The sequence below is a fragment of the Musa acuminata genome, chromosome BXJ1-11 (assembly GCF_036884655.1).
Source record: "Musa acuminata AAA Group cultivar baxijiao chromosome BXJ1-11, Cavendish_Baxijiao_AAA, whole genome shotgun sequence".
Classification (NCBI taxonomy): Eukaryota; Viridiplantae; Streptophyta; class Magnoliopsida; order Zingiberales; family Musaceae; genus Musa; species Musa acuminata.
The window spans coordinates 21344511-21358383 of NC_088337.1; the positions used below are offsets into that span (position 1 = coordinate 21344511).

General features: G+C 36.3%; 1 protein-coding gene across 1 annotated transcript; it reads left to right on the forward strand.

Moving 5' to 3' along the window:
• The first annotated feature begins 10588 nt into the window (after positions 1-10588).
• LOC135596607 (zinc finger protein GIS3-like) lies at positions 10589-11553 on the forward strand. Its single transcript, XM_065088673.1, has one exon. The coding sequence runs from the start codon at positions 10709-10711 to the stop codon at positions 11426-11428; it is 720 nt and encodes a 239-aa protein (XP_064944745.1). The 5' UTR covers positions 10589-10708; the 3' UTR covers positions 11429-11553.
• The last annotated feature ends 2320 nt before the right edge of the window (positions 11554-13873 follow it).

Consider the following 13873-nt stretch of genomic DNA (forward strand, 5'->3'; position numbering starts at 1 on the left):
TCCCATGCCACATATGATAATATATCTGTACATTCCCATGACTATAGTAATTGATAACCACCACTATGTCACGGATTATAAATTAAGTTGTAGGTAATTTAGTATTAACATTTAATTCAGTTATAAGTAAATTAGTTTTGAAATTTAAGTTAAAGATTGAGTATAGTATATTTTGGAGGAGATTCTATCAATTTTTTTTACAAATTATAGTTTATATTATGAAGTATTAGTGTTTTAAGATATAGGTTTATTAATTTAGGCATAGCATGATTGTATAAGTTTTTTAAGATTTTAAGAATATAAAAATATTTTTGAAGACATGAGTTACACTGTTTTTTAAGATGATTAAGTATTTCTTGGCCTTATTAAAAATATATAATATCATTCGAAAATAACATAACTCATGTCTTACTTTTTCTTAAAAAAATTCTCAATTTTTTAAGAAACATTTTAAACAACTTATAAATGGCCAAATTATAATTTTTTTCTATTTTTAAACCATTAAAATAAGCATATTTTATTTATTTCAGTCTTTTAAAAGAGTTAACTTATGGTTTTCATTTATTTTACTCAATTTAAGATGAATTTACCTCAACATTGAGATAAAAACCATTCGAATATTATTATGAAAAGTATTATGATGTTTTAAATTAATTAGTTCAATAAAATGGGTTTGAAAAACAAAAGGAGTGATTGAGGGTACCTTTATTTTTTTTAAATAAAAATCCTAATATCTCTAATTTAGAAAATACGTAAATTATTCCTTCTCTATCATCGTCATTTGTCGTCCGTTATTTATTGTCTACGAGGAAAGAAGGGGAAAGGAAAAAGGGAAAAAGCAACGATTGAGAAGAATGGGAAGATGGGAACGAAAAGATGAGGAGTAAGGGAGAAAGGAAGAAATGTAGAGGAAGAAGAAGAGAGATGAGAGGATGGGTTCTAGAGAATGAGAATGAAAAAAAAAGGAGAGAGAGAGAGAGAGAGAGAGAGAGAAATATATATACGGGGAAGGAGAGGAGAGGTAAAGACTGGGGAAGGGAGAAAGGGCGAGCGATGGCAGCAATGACAACACCACATATGACAACAAAAGTGGAATAGAGGAAATGAAAGAGAAAGGATAATTTGGAAAGTTTTTGAATTAATGGATATTTTTTGAGGAAAACTAATATGGGATAATGTTTGGGAAATACCCAAAATATAAGTGTTTTCTATAAAAATTGATATATATATATATATATATATATATATATATATATATATACACACACATATATATATGCTCATAAATAATCTTAGTAAGTTAACTATCATTAGCTAAAATACTAACAAACTAGTATTATTTTATCTTTTTTCATTAAAAAAAAGTGTAAGAAAAAAACCTCTAATTTTATCTTTTTTTCCCACAACACCTTGTTTTTATCTTTTTTTTGGGGTAAAAAAACCCATATTTGGGCAATCCATTGTCTTTTCTTCTCCTTCCTCCCTTTTGAAAGTCATTATATTGAACCAACTCATTCTATTGAACCACCAATTATTTCAATTAATCAATATATTTAATTTAATTAGTTTAACTAGCCCAAAACTTAAGTAAATCTAATATAAATGATATTTTTTAATTAATAGAATATAAATATAAGTTAATATTAAATTTATAAATGTAAATATTCTAAAATATTAAAATTATGATAAAAAAACATAAGGGTACAATTACAAGCTTTAAGTATTGAAATAAAAAATATTTTTTAAGGTATAAAAAAAAAATATAGATTATTTATATCAATTCCAAGATATCTACATTTTTAAGATTTTTTAAAAAACATGAGATACACTAGATAGGACCCATAAGTACTATAACTCTATCTAAAACAATGTAACTTGGATCTTTATATATTATTTTCTTAAAATCTCAGAAAATATTAGTAAATAATATTCAAGTTGTTTGTGAATTAGTAAAATTAAAAAATAACATAATTTAAAACTTTTAAGTGTTGAAATAAATAAAAATACGTGTTTAAAGCTTTAAAAATATACATTTAGAACGTTTAATGAAAGTTTTAGATTAAAAAAAACCTTGTAATTTAACCTTAAATTTAATAAAAATACAAAATAGCCTATTGAGAGTTTAATTAACCCAAGATAGATGTTTTAAAGGGCCAAAAATACGAAAATTGGTTAACTAGGGCTTCATTAAATATATCCCATGCTTGAAAGAAATTTTACCTTTTCTGGATAAAAATGAATATGCTTTACATTTATAATATCATATTCCGAGTTTCACACATACCTAACATATTAATTAAAAATAAAATATCACCTTTTAGTTTATTATTGTCATAAAAAATAATATAGTAAAAAAAGATAAATTTGAAACATATTAACATACTAAATAAATTAACATGATTTTCCTTATACACAATGATTTTTAATATTTGTACATAATTGTAAATACATAATCAAAAGAATAACATATATGCATATTATGTTCAAAATTTATACACCCAAAAATGTCCATACGTCATAGTCTCTATTTGTATTAGCATTGAGCTCACACTAGTTCACCTTCTTACCCATCATTTAAATGGGGTACTAGTGTCCTTATACGTAAAATATGATATATATATATATATATATATATATATATATATATATATATATATATATATATATATATATATGTATATATGTAATACGTGATGACTTGGTAAATATAAGTCTATGTAACTTTAATTAAGTATATATTTAATGCTAAACTCATCTTGATATATGATATATATAATAACACATATGTAACATTTTGAAATCATGCATATAACATATTTAATGCTAAACTCATCTTGTTATGAATCTCATAACATAATAATTACATAATAAATATGTGAAGTTTCGATTCACCTATTTAATAGATAATTGAAACACATAAGAAAGTCGTTATATATGTAATACATAATTATAGCGTATTTATAAATTAACATATCATACATCATAATTTATTCATATATTCTCGCACTGTATGTTATAACATATACGTGTGCTCACATACCGCACATCATAACATATCTATACACTCCCATGCCACATATGATAATATATCGGTACATTCCCATGACTATAGTAATTGATAACCACCACTATGTCACGGATTATAAATTAAGTTGTAGGTAATTTAGTATTAACATTTAATTCAGTTATAAGTAAATTAGTTTTGAAATTTAAGTTAAAGATTGAGTATAGTATATTTTGGAGGAGATTCTATCAATTTTTTTTACAAATTATAGTTTATATTATGAAGTATTAGTGTTTTAATATATAGGTTTATTAATTTAGGCATAGCATGATTGTGTGTGCTCCAAATTTGGCATCACTTAACTCTTCTGCACTTGATTTACTATAAAATAGTGATTATATATTTTTATGTATATTCATAATATATTTTTAAAAGTATGTTTTGAATAATAAGATCGTTGTTATCTAGGTATAAGTCCGATGTTAATGCATGAATTGTATAAACATAAATAATATATAAATAAAAATATATTACGTATATAAATATATTATATCATACCGTGTGACAGTGCATATATTTATCATAATGTATAATATAAGAGTGCATGAATATATTTTGACTTGGGATGGTGGAATCCATATATATTTTATAATATATGATGAACATATATGTTGTAATGCAGTGAGTATAAGAGTGTATGTTTATTTTATAGTATACAGTGTAAAAGTTTATAAATGTATATTTTCTATTACATGTACTATGATATATTCTTTCACATATATGTTATGATTTACATTGGATTAGAGTTTTACATTTTTATTATACATATGCAATGTTATATGATTATAAATTATTAAAGAGGTCATAAGACGATCGATTTACCGTGATATGTTTAATGCATGTAATTTTGAAATGTCACATACATAATACAATGCATGTTCAACTAAAATAAAATCATTCGTAGGTATGAACACTAATAATTCGTGCATGCGATAGGCTGAGAGATCCATGCCAGTACAAATACAGATGAGCATATTTTATTATATATAAATTTTAGATATGATATGCATGTGTGATGCTTGTTATTTATGTGTTTATAACATATGTATGACTGTCAAATATGAGAAGAGAACAAAGGAACAGTTGCAGTTGATGTCCCAAAATGTGCCAAATGAATGCAATGCAGCTTTGATTCTGACCGAGAAATAGTTAAAATTTGAATCCTTGCAGTACAGATTTGAGCAAATTTCAAGGGTCAAACTCAGAAGGGATTAATTACTATGTATAGGAAAGGCCAATTCATCCACTTTCTTATTATATTAATGTTGATAATATAAATATTTTATTCTAATCATGAATGATATATGTGGAATTAAAAGTAGTCTGTTGCAGTTTTTGTCCAACTGAAAATAGGGATTCTCTATAACAATTAAAAATAGGGATGTTGTGTTAAAAAAATAAAAATAAAAAGTCAAAGAAGCTTTTTGAGAAAAAGGGTATTTTAGACATTTAATATTTTTATTTACTTTTTCTTACTAAACTAGTTTTATATATATATATATATATATATATATATATATATATATATATATATATATATATATATATATATATATATATATATATATATATATATACACACACACACACACACATGCAAATTTACAATGAATCGATAAAAAAAATAGCAATTTATAGTTATAATCTTAAAGAAATAAAAAAAGTCAACAGGGAATTCTAATTAAAAGATTAGTCAAGTAACGCTCCTTCCCATTTACTTCCTCCTTAAGAGTACGTGAGTACGTGAAGACTTGGCCGTTGGAAGGCCGCTGATCTCATCTCCACTTTGCCTCCCTTTCAGATTTCGTTCCAGACTTTTTGGTCCAATTCGACCGTTGGATGGTCGGCCACCGTTCCTACTTCCACTCCCACACCAAGATTAAGATGTCCGAAGAGCTCAATCCATCCGCCACCCACCACAATGACGGAGCTCAGACATCCATATCCAAACCACCTCCTCCATGACATCAGTAATGGTTCCTACAGTGCCCACACCTTGCGCCGAGGACCCATGTACTCGACCTACGCGGCGCTGAGAGACCGGAAGCTAAGAAGAACGGGAGCAGAATCACCGGCTCCTACGTTCACTACACCTACCAAGATGCCGACGGCTAACTCGTCGCTGACGCGCTCCGTGCCCGACTTCTCCATTGCACGCAGGAAGGAGAACAAGAAGCCCATGGAGACATCCATGACACCGTCGCCCCCGCCGCCGGTGGCACCCAAAGCTGCGATGAATAGGATGGGTAGCGGATTGGTCGCCGCGAGGAGGAGCTACTCATGCCTCAAGGAGCTGACGGAGCTGTCCATTGTGGCATCGACAGCAATTCATGAGGAAGATAAGCAAGGCAAAGGTGGTAATGTCAAGAGTTTTCGGGGTCGCACCACCACATGGAGGGGTTGGTAGCTTACTTGTCCTCGTTCTTTGTGTGCCAATATACTTACCGTCCTTCCTATCATTGCATATAATGCGGTAGATAAGAAGTATGGTTTTGAGTAGTGCCGCGTGGTAGATTGTGAGCAGATTGGTTGAGTTCAGATTGTTTGATCATTCCTTGTAATTCTGCATTCCTTTTATGTGAACATTTTTACTTGCTCTTGTTGCCATGAAACCATGTACAGCAACTATGTGAACTCCGTTATCCATTTCTCTACATTCTTAGCTAATCTCCAGTTGTCTTCTTCTTCAATTTGCAGAACTATTATCAACTGCTTGATCATCGTATAGCAAGTAACAGAACTAAGAAACTCTAAATTTCTTTTCACATGCTAATAAAGCTTAAGATGTATAGGCATCATGGAATTTGCTGAGAATATTGAATCATCCCAACCAAGTCAGTTAAGCTATTAAGAGAGGGGGTGTTTTCTCTGTCTCATGGAGCTTTGACGAGAACAATCTCCCTTCATGTGGACACAAGGCATTAGGCAAATCATCCATTTAGTCAGTACTTTCTGCTGCTTCTCTCTTAATTCTTAAGACATATTACATTGTTTTATCGCATGATATATATGATCCAGCATTCTGGAAAATAGAACTTATTAGCATTATTAACCTGTAACAATCAAATTGAAATATATATTAATGTCACATCAGGAATCAGTTATTTAGCATTAAGCTGTTAAAATGAAATTGTAATATATATTAAGGACACATCAGGAATAAATTGGTGCATAACCATCAACTATATTTTGAACTCTAGCTACTCAAAACAACAGGTAGGGTTTGGCAAAGCTGTGGTAATGGGCTTAAAACAGGCCTCAAGTAGCAGTAGGTGAAGACCTTAGACTATTTTCATTGAAAAGGGATGCCCGAAAAGAGCCAATGCAACAACTCAGTACTGGCCTAGGCTTACTATTAGGTTACTTATCAGGTTTGGCACCTGGTTTTGTTTTAGTATTTAAATGTCTTAATCCTTGATCAAATGCCTTCGGGCTTAATTGTCAGCTAATGAATCCATGACACATCCAGCTTCATGTGCCAGCTCAATCCCTAGAAACATATAGGAATTATTTATTTGGATTGATGATCTCCTAAGTCAAATTTACATAGCAACACCATCAACGAGATAGTAGGTGTTGCACTTCCTGATTCTAATTTTGATCAGCAGTTCACACTGTTGTCTGGTAATTCTTCATCTTTCAGTAACCATGGTTGTGCCAGAGCATTGTAACTAAGTTTCACTTGTATTAGTTTCGTAAGTATTGAAAGAAGACTTTCGGAAATTTGATTGGAAAATATTAAGGATGAAGAAGAAGATGGTGATGGAGATGTGGATGAAAGGGAAACTAATGTCCTCATTGGTAGGTATTTGTCAAGTCAAAATAAAAATATGCTTGCAATTAACATTGTTATCTAAGCAAACAGAAAAACCATAGAAAATGTTGCACCTTGATGGGTGGATTCTGCTTTAAGGTGGAATATCTCTAGGTGGAGATTGGTAGTTGATGACCTTTTGTTTGAAATGACCCACCTTTTCATACTAAGGTGCACATTAGGTGATTTTGATTGGATCACTTAAAGAATCCATAATAATCAACTAAAAATTATGTTCTCCAAAGATCCAAGAAACCTGTCTAGTGTTCAACAAGGAAATTGCAGAACAGCAAAAAGAAAAGAAAAACTTCGTTTAATGTAATAGCCAGATAAAGTCTCTGTTTAATGAGCAACATAGCGCAGAAAAATCTATCTGGTTGAGGACTGTTTAAAAGTGTAGGTTGATAAAGAAATGGTTAAAATAGATTAGATAGCTGTATGTTTGACATTAGTGCACAAAAGGGTGATTAGTAGGGTGCCAACCGATTGAAGCTCTCAAAAAGTTGAAATATGATTTGAAGCCTGTTGTTACTACTAATAACAACCAAAGCAACTTGCAGCATACATATATCAGAAGGTAGGACTTCTCTTAATCAAAAGCTCTGTTATGTCCTTCCTTGGTAAGAGGTTGATTATATAATATCATTGACAACAGCAAATGCAGTACCGATACTTTTTCTGATCACCAATGGTTCCAAAGATCAAAGATTGGTTTGCAAAAGCTTTTGCCAGTCCACCCTAGTCACCCTCTCAATAGGCATCTAAGTGTGATCTCTAGACGTTTGTAATCCGAACCTACGTCATGCTGTTTGCTTTGGTGGATATCTAAGCAAGCAAATAAAGCTCTAAGCTGCATGTTCTTGTCTTCTCAACAAGAGTTAATTTACTTCGCGGGCCACATAGCAACTATATTAAATTGAGATGATGGGATTAATTCATACTTATGATACACTTTTACATTCTAGACCATGTTAGGTTTTGTTTCTAGGTCATTGATTAATCAAGTATGCTTATACAATCACTTCACATGACTTTAGGTGAAATCCACCCTAGCACAAATCCTTCTTTTTTCTAATGGAGTAGGTAATGTCACTTGGAGTACAAAATAACACTAAAAGGCTCTTCCCTCATTGCTTGGATAGTAAACATGATCTCAAGTTGGTCTAAAAGAAGATATCTATGCAGTTATTAATACAACCCTCTTGGTTTCAGTCTTGATGGGGCTTCTTACAGAATTCAAAGAAAGTAAGATGGCTGACAGTGAAGTATATTTTAAGAGGCATGGTGAGGTCATCATGTATTAGATATTGGAATAAGGACTAATCAACCAATACATTTTCCTTTGGGAGCACAACTTGGTGGACCTTACTCAAGATTCGCAAAATCTTGTAATGCGGTCTTCTCGGTTAACAAGATTCTTAGAGGGCATGATCAAGGCCTAGGTGAAGTGCTTTTATCAGATGGTGGCACCACCTGTGACAGGAGAAGTTGATGACCCCATGGATATTGAAGCTGAACAGGCTGATTCCTTGTGAAAGATAAGAAAAGAAAAAACTCCATGTTAGGAGAGACAACCGACTCCAGATTGCCTGCTCAGGTGCAAGGAATTCAGATATTAGTGAATGATTGGTGATGATGTGCAGTAACAGCAAAATATATATTCCATGGAGCAAGTGTTTCTAACACCGTATGTTTAGAAACCATAGTTTCCTCATACAAATTTCATAAACCATAAAAGTCAGTCAACATGATTCTTCTTGGGAGCTCAAAAGATTTCAAGTGAGCCTTTTTTTATGTTTGATGATTCTAGACTTCCAATTGATATTTTCATAGTTATCTTCTATGCAATTCATATCTAATCGTAATTGGATAAGATCACCATGGAATTGGAAAGCCAGTTGTGTGTGCATGAGCGTTGAGAGAAGAGTTTGGACTGGAGGAGATTGGAAGTTCACTTTCTTTTTATTTTTATGGAGATAACGATGGAGAATATTTTAGACTCTTTGTATTCAGTAAGATTATGCTAGATTTCCTTCATGAAAATGTAATTTTGATATGTGGAAACTTACAAAGGAAAAGCGAGATCTGATGTGGACCCTTCCTTGAATGAGTCCAAAACGAACATAATGAAATAGATTTGACATAGGCAAACACTAGGTGAAACAAAGTGAACATAATGTCAATCATGATGACTTCACCACATCAGAATGTGCATAAAGGTGAAACAAAGTTGATGATATTCTTGTCTTCTCTTTACAAACAATAGGTTTGCCAAACCTACTGTCAAAGTAATGGACGTTGAGTTCTTGTCTTCCATGGCTAATTCACTTGGAAACTCCTGTTCTTGATCTAAAAGCAAGTAAGATTAACATGTTAAATCCTTGGTGGCCATTCTCAAGCCTTTTGATGGTCACTATCCATTTTTCTGGAAGGGTGGATGCACAAACCACTTCCTTTTTTCAAACAATGTCTAAACCAAAACCTTTTGCGGTCTTATTTTATCCACTAGTATTCTGTCATTAATGCATTTTAATTTAAATTACATGTCAAGAATTGGTACAGCAATAAACAATTGAAAAGAAGAAGAAGAAGAAGAAGAAGAAGAAGAAGAAGAAGAAGAAGAAGAAGAACAGAGTATCAGAGGTATTCAAGAGAAAAATCAAACAGGAAGGTAAAGCAAAAGAACTGGAAAAATACATCTCCTCAAACCAGAAACTTTCAAAAGGAAACCCTCCCAAAGCTTTGAGCTTTCTACAACTTGATGAAGATAGCATCATTTCATTGTCTTTTAAAAAAGCTAGTATACCTTATCCACAATAAAAAATGGCACCCCAAATTGGATTAGTTTTTAAATTTTGTTATTAGAAGCAACCTAATTAGCTAATCTATCAATTGAAAGTGTGAAAAGCTTTAGATTCCAAGAAAGTCTAGTAGTAGAGTGCATCACCAGAGCACATATCTCAAATGCATGCCAGCAAACATATTGAGGCTCTGCAGCCACTACCACTTGCCAAGAAAACCAACAGGAAGCTTATAATCACTTTCTACGGGCATCGAGTTACCTATGAACGTTTCATCTCTTATAATACAATACAGGGGGGAAGCAGACTCCCAACATGGTGGCACCACCACTCGAGAGTCACAAACTAGTAGTGCTGAGGCAAAGTGGCACCCACTAACACTCACACCCTTTGCCATTATCAACCAAACTATTATTATATTATGGCAATCAACAACCATTATATGCCTATGATCCAGCAGTGTACACAGCAAAGCTTTCCTCTTATATAATATACTACAGTAGAGCCATAGAGTAGCCCCCAAGCAGGAGTCACACAGAATCTTAGACAACAACAGATGCCCTCGCAAACAAAAGGCCAAGACAAGCGCAATCTGGGGACTTCCTGTTCCCGTAATTTTTTTTAGGGTCTTCCTGCGGTGTCCTCTCTTCCCCACGTCATGCATTCACCCCTTCCCTCTTGGGATGTCCACACCCAACCTCTGTCGCACTCTCATGCACAGTTATGATTTCAGTTCTTGGAGTGGGTAGTCATTCATGTCATCCATTTCTGTTCCCTCTCACCATTGTTTATTGATAGAACCTGTAGACCATGGAGCTGTCTCTTTTTCTTTGTTCAACCTTGTATCATTGTGCCTCTTTCTTAAGATATATAAGAGAAAGAGAGAGCGAGCGAGCGACAGAGAGAGAGAGAGAGAGAGAGAGAGAGAGAGAGAGAGAGAGATCAACCTAATCTGCCTGAACCCACATGCAACCAGTCTTCTTCTTCTTCTTTCTCTCTTTATGCTTCTATACTATTTATTAGAGAGAGATGTCGGGGATACAGTGTAAGTCGAAGAAGGGCAGCAGCATACGGATGAAGCTATTTGGCTTCCAGGTTTCCGAGGAGGAGACCGGACCGGGATCCGACTCCTCGTCATCCACGGCGACCACGGCCACCGCTGCCGCGCCGGCTGGTGGAGTGGGAGAGGGAGGAGACGGGAGGAAGTACGAGTGCCAGTACTGCTGCCGCGAGTTCGCCAACTCGCAGGCGCTGGGCGGCCACCAGAACGCGCACAAGAAGGAGCGGCAAAGGCTGAAGAACTCCGCCCAGATGCAGCAGCAGCAGCACCACCTCCACGGCGGAGGCGGCCTCGCCGGCACGCTGTACCCACGCAACCCTATAGTATCGGCCTTCACGCCGCCGCCCCACCTCCTCCAGGACCCCCCCACCGCCGCCGGAGGCCCCACCGGGTGGGTCTACTTCTCCAGCGCGTCGCCGGGCCCGCCGTTCCACGTCTCGCACGGCTGTGTCTTCCCCTCCACCGCTGCTCGTGTTCCTCCGGTGACGCCCGCCTACTACTCCTACGCTGCCGCCGGCGGCGGAGAAGGCGATGGCTGGCAGCTGTACGACGAGAGCTCGATCGCGGGGCCGACCTCGTTCGCCAGGTTCACGGTCTCCGGGCCCGGCAAGATGGGCACAGACTTGGCGGGAGCGGAAGACTCGTTCGAGTTGGACCTCCAACTCGGCCTGGCTCCCACCCGGATGTGACTCGGTGTAGTCATCACTATGTGACTCGGTTTCTGATAAGACGATGAATGCTTCAAAAGAAGGCTTAGTGTAGACGCTGTACATTCTTCTTTTCCTTTTGTCTTTCATGGCGATTTTTGGTTTAATTTGCATCCATGAGAGGATGATGTTTAGCAAGTCATTTATCGCCTCCAACGACGATCTAAGATTAAAAAAGAACAATGAACTAAGATCAATGTGAACTAGCTTTACAATCGAAAGGTAACTCTTTCATTTTACCCTTGAAGCAAATGTCTCATCACCGAAAATACGAGAAGAGAAGTATCCTTGAAGCAAGATGTTCTATAATCGAAATATGAGAAGAGAAGAGCAAAAAACAAAGAAAAAAAAACTATTTTAATTAAAATCAAAGTGACTTGTGATAACAGAGAGATTTTCTCTGATAAGAGAGAGATATTCTCAACTGCATAGCAGATGAGATTTCCTCAACTGCATGAGGAAATCTCTCTGTTATCAGTTAAAGAAATATCCTCTTTCACTATGTATAAATAGACTTCACATGATACTACTTGAAGTGTGCCTTTTGCTTTATCCTTATAATTTCATTCTTCATTATCTCTTTCTATCATGGTATCAGAGCGGCGTTCTCCTCTTTGAGTCTTTTAACCTCACCCATCAGCTTCACGTCAGGCCATGGAAGCTGCTGCTGCATCATCATCTTCCCACCTTTCATCGCTGCCAGCGCCTCGTCACTGACCCTCTGCTCCAGATCTGCCAGATTTGCTCTGCTTCCGCGTGTTGGTCCATCGACCAGCTCCTGGCCTTCTCCCTCCAACGCCTCCGCCACCGCTATCCTTGACTCCGGCAACATTATCCTCACTGCTTCCGAGAGGACCTTCTAGGTACAGGCCTCCCAGCAGCCAGCATCCTGCTCTGCCTTCGCAGAGACAAGCAGCCTTCGATCTGCAGTTGTCTTGCACAAAGCTGATCACGCCACTAGCTGCATCACTGCCCAGAGTCCCTCCTATAGAACTGCTGCATAGAAATCTACAGCTTTACACCATCTTGCATAGGTCTTTTCCTTCAACGAAGACCTTATTCTTTCACAGATCTTATTTGCCACAACCTCAGGTGACATTGATCTATACTAACACTTCTTTCTCCCTGATCATATCTTCCATATGTCATCATCATCTACCTCTGATGCTCCCATTACTGTTCCCGCAGGGAACCATAGTATCTTCCCACATACAAACCTTATCTCCATAAATGCAGCAACCCTCATCCCCTTCAAATTATCCAACGGTGGTAACTACGCATCATGGCGTGCTCAATTCTCTAATATACTATTTGGCTATGATCTTCTAGGCTATGTCGATGGCTCTCTTCGTTGTCCACCGGCGATGCTCAACATCCCAGGCGCATCCGATCCAGTACCAAATCCGGATCACAAACTATGGTTACGCCAGGATCGCCTCATTCTTCAAGCAATTCAAGCCTCGGTCGCTGGATCCCTTGCCCCACTCATTTCTTCATGTGACACTGCTGCCGAAGCTTGGCGCAAGTTGCAAACCACCTTGGCCAATCGTTCTCGCACTCGCATTCTTAGTCTTCTATCCAGCCTCATGAAGATAAAACAAGAGGGAAGTAATATTGCTGATTATCTACATAACATAAAGGTTATCATCGATAACTTGGCCTTGGTAGGTCATTCCCTCAGTGATGAAGAAGTTACTGTTCATATCCTCAATGGCCTCGGAGACGAGTACAAGGAATTTGCAGCAGTAATACGGGCGCGTGATTCACCAATCACATTCGAAGAACTTTTCGACAAGCTGATTGACTTTGAGATATATCTCAAGCGCGAGGACAAACCGCCAGGACCATCCATCACAGCTCAAGTCACTCAAAAAAGGAGGGGCAATTCGTATAATAAGATTGTCAACAAAGGTTTGACCAAGACACCTTCTGAACCTATGAGCTCCAAACCAACTATTCCTCCTCCTCATCCTCAACATTCCAATCACAACAACCAAGGTGGCTTCTTCAATCATCCGCAGTCCTGGCGCCCTCACTACACAAACCAACAAAGAATTGTTTGCCAACTATGTGATAAAGTCGGTCACTCTGCAAAGGTCTGTCGATCTCGACCCAGACTTCCTGCTCAATCACATTGGCCTCAAGCAAATCTCACGACTACTCCAACGACCAGTGATCATAATTGGATTGTGGACTCTGGCGCATCCCACCACATCACCTCAGATCTCCAGAACTTGTCCATCCACAACAACTATGGTGGCACTGAGGACATCATCATCGGTGACGGTAAAGGAATTCCTATTACTCATACGGGTTCTACATTGCTTAATTCACCTACCACAACCTTTACACTCGATGATGTTTTATGTGCACCTTACATTAAACGAAATCTCATTTCCGTTTCTCAATTTTGCAAACAAAATAATA

What these genes read in the sequence shown, in the direction of transcription:
- LOC135596607 (XM_065088673.1), top strand. Translation starts at nt 10,709, where the DNA reads ATGTCGGGGATACAGTGTAAGTCGAAGAAGGGCAGCAGCATACGGATG.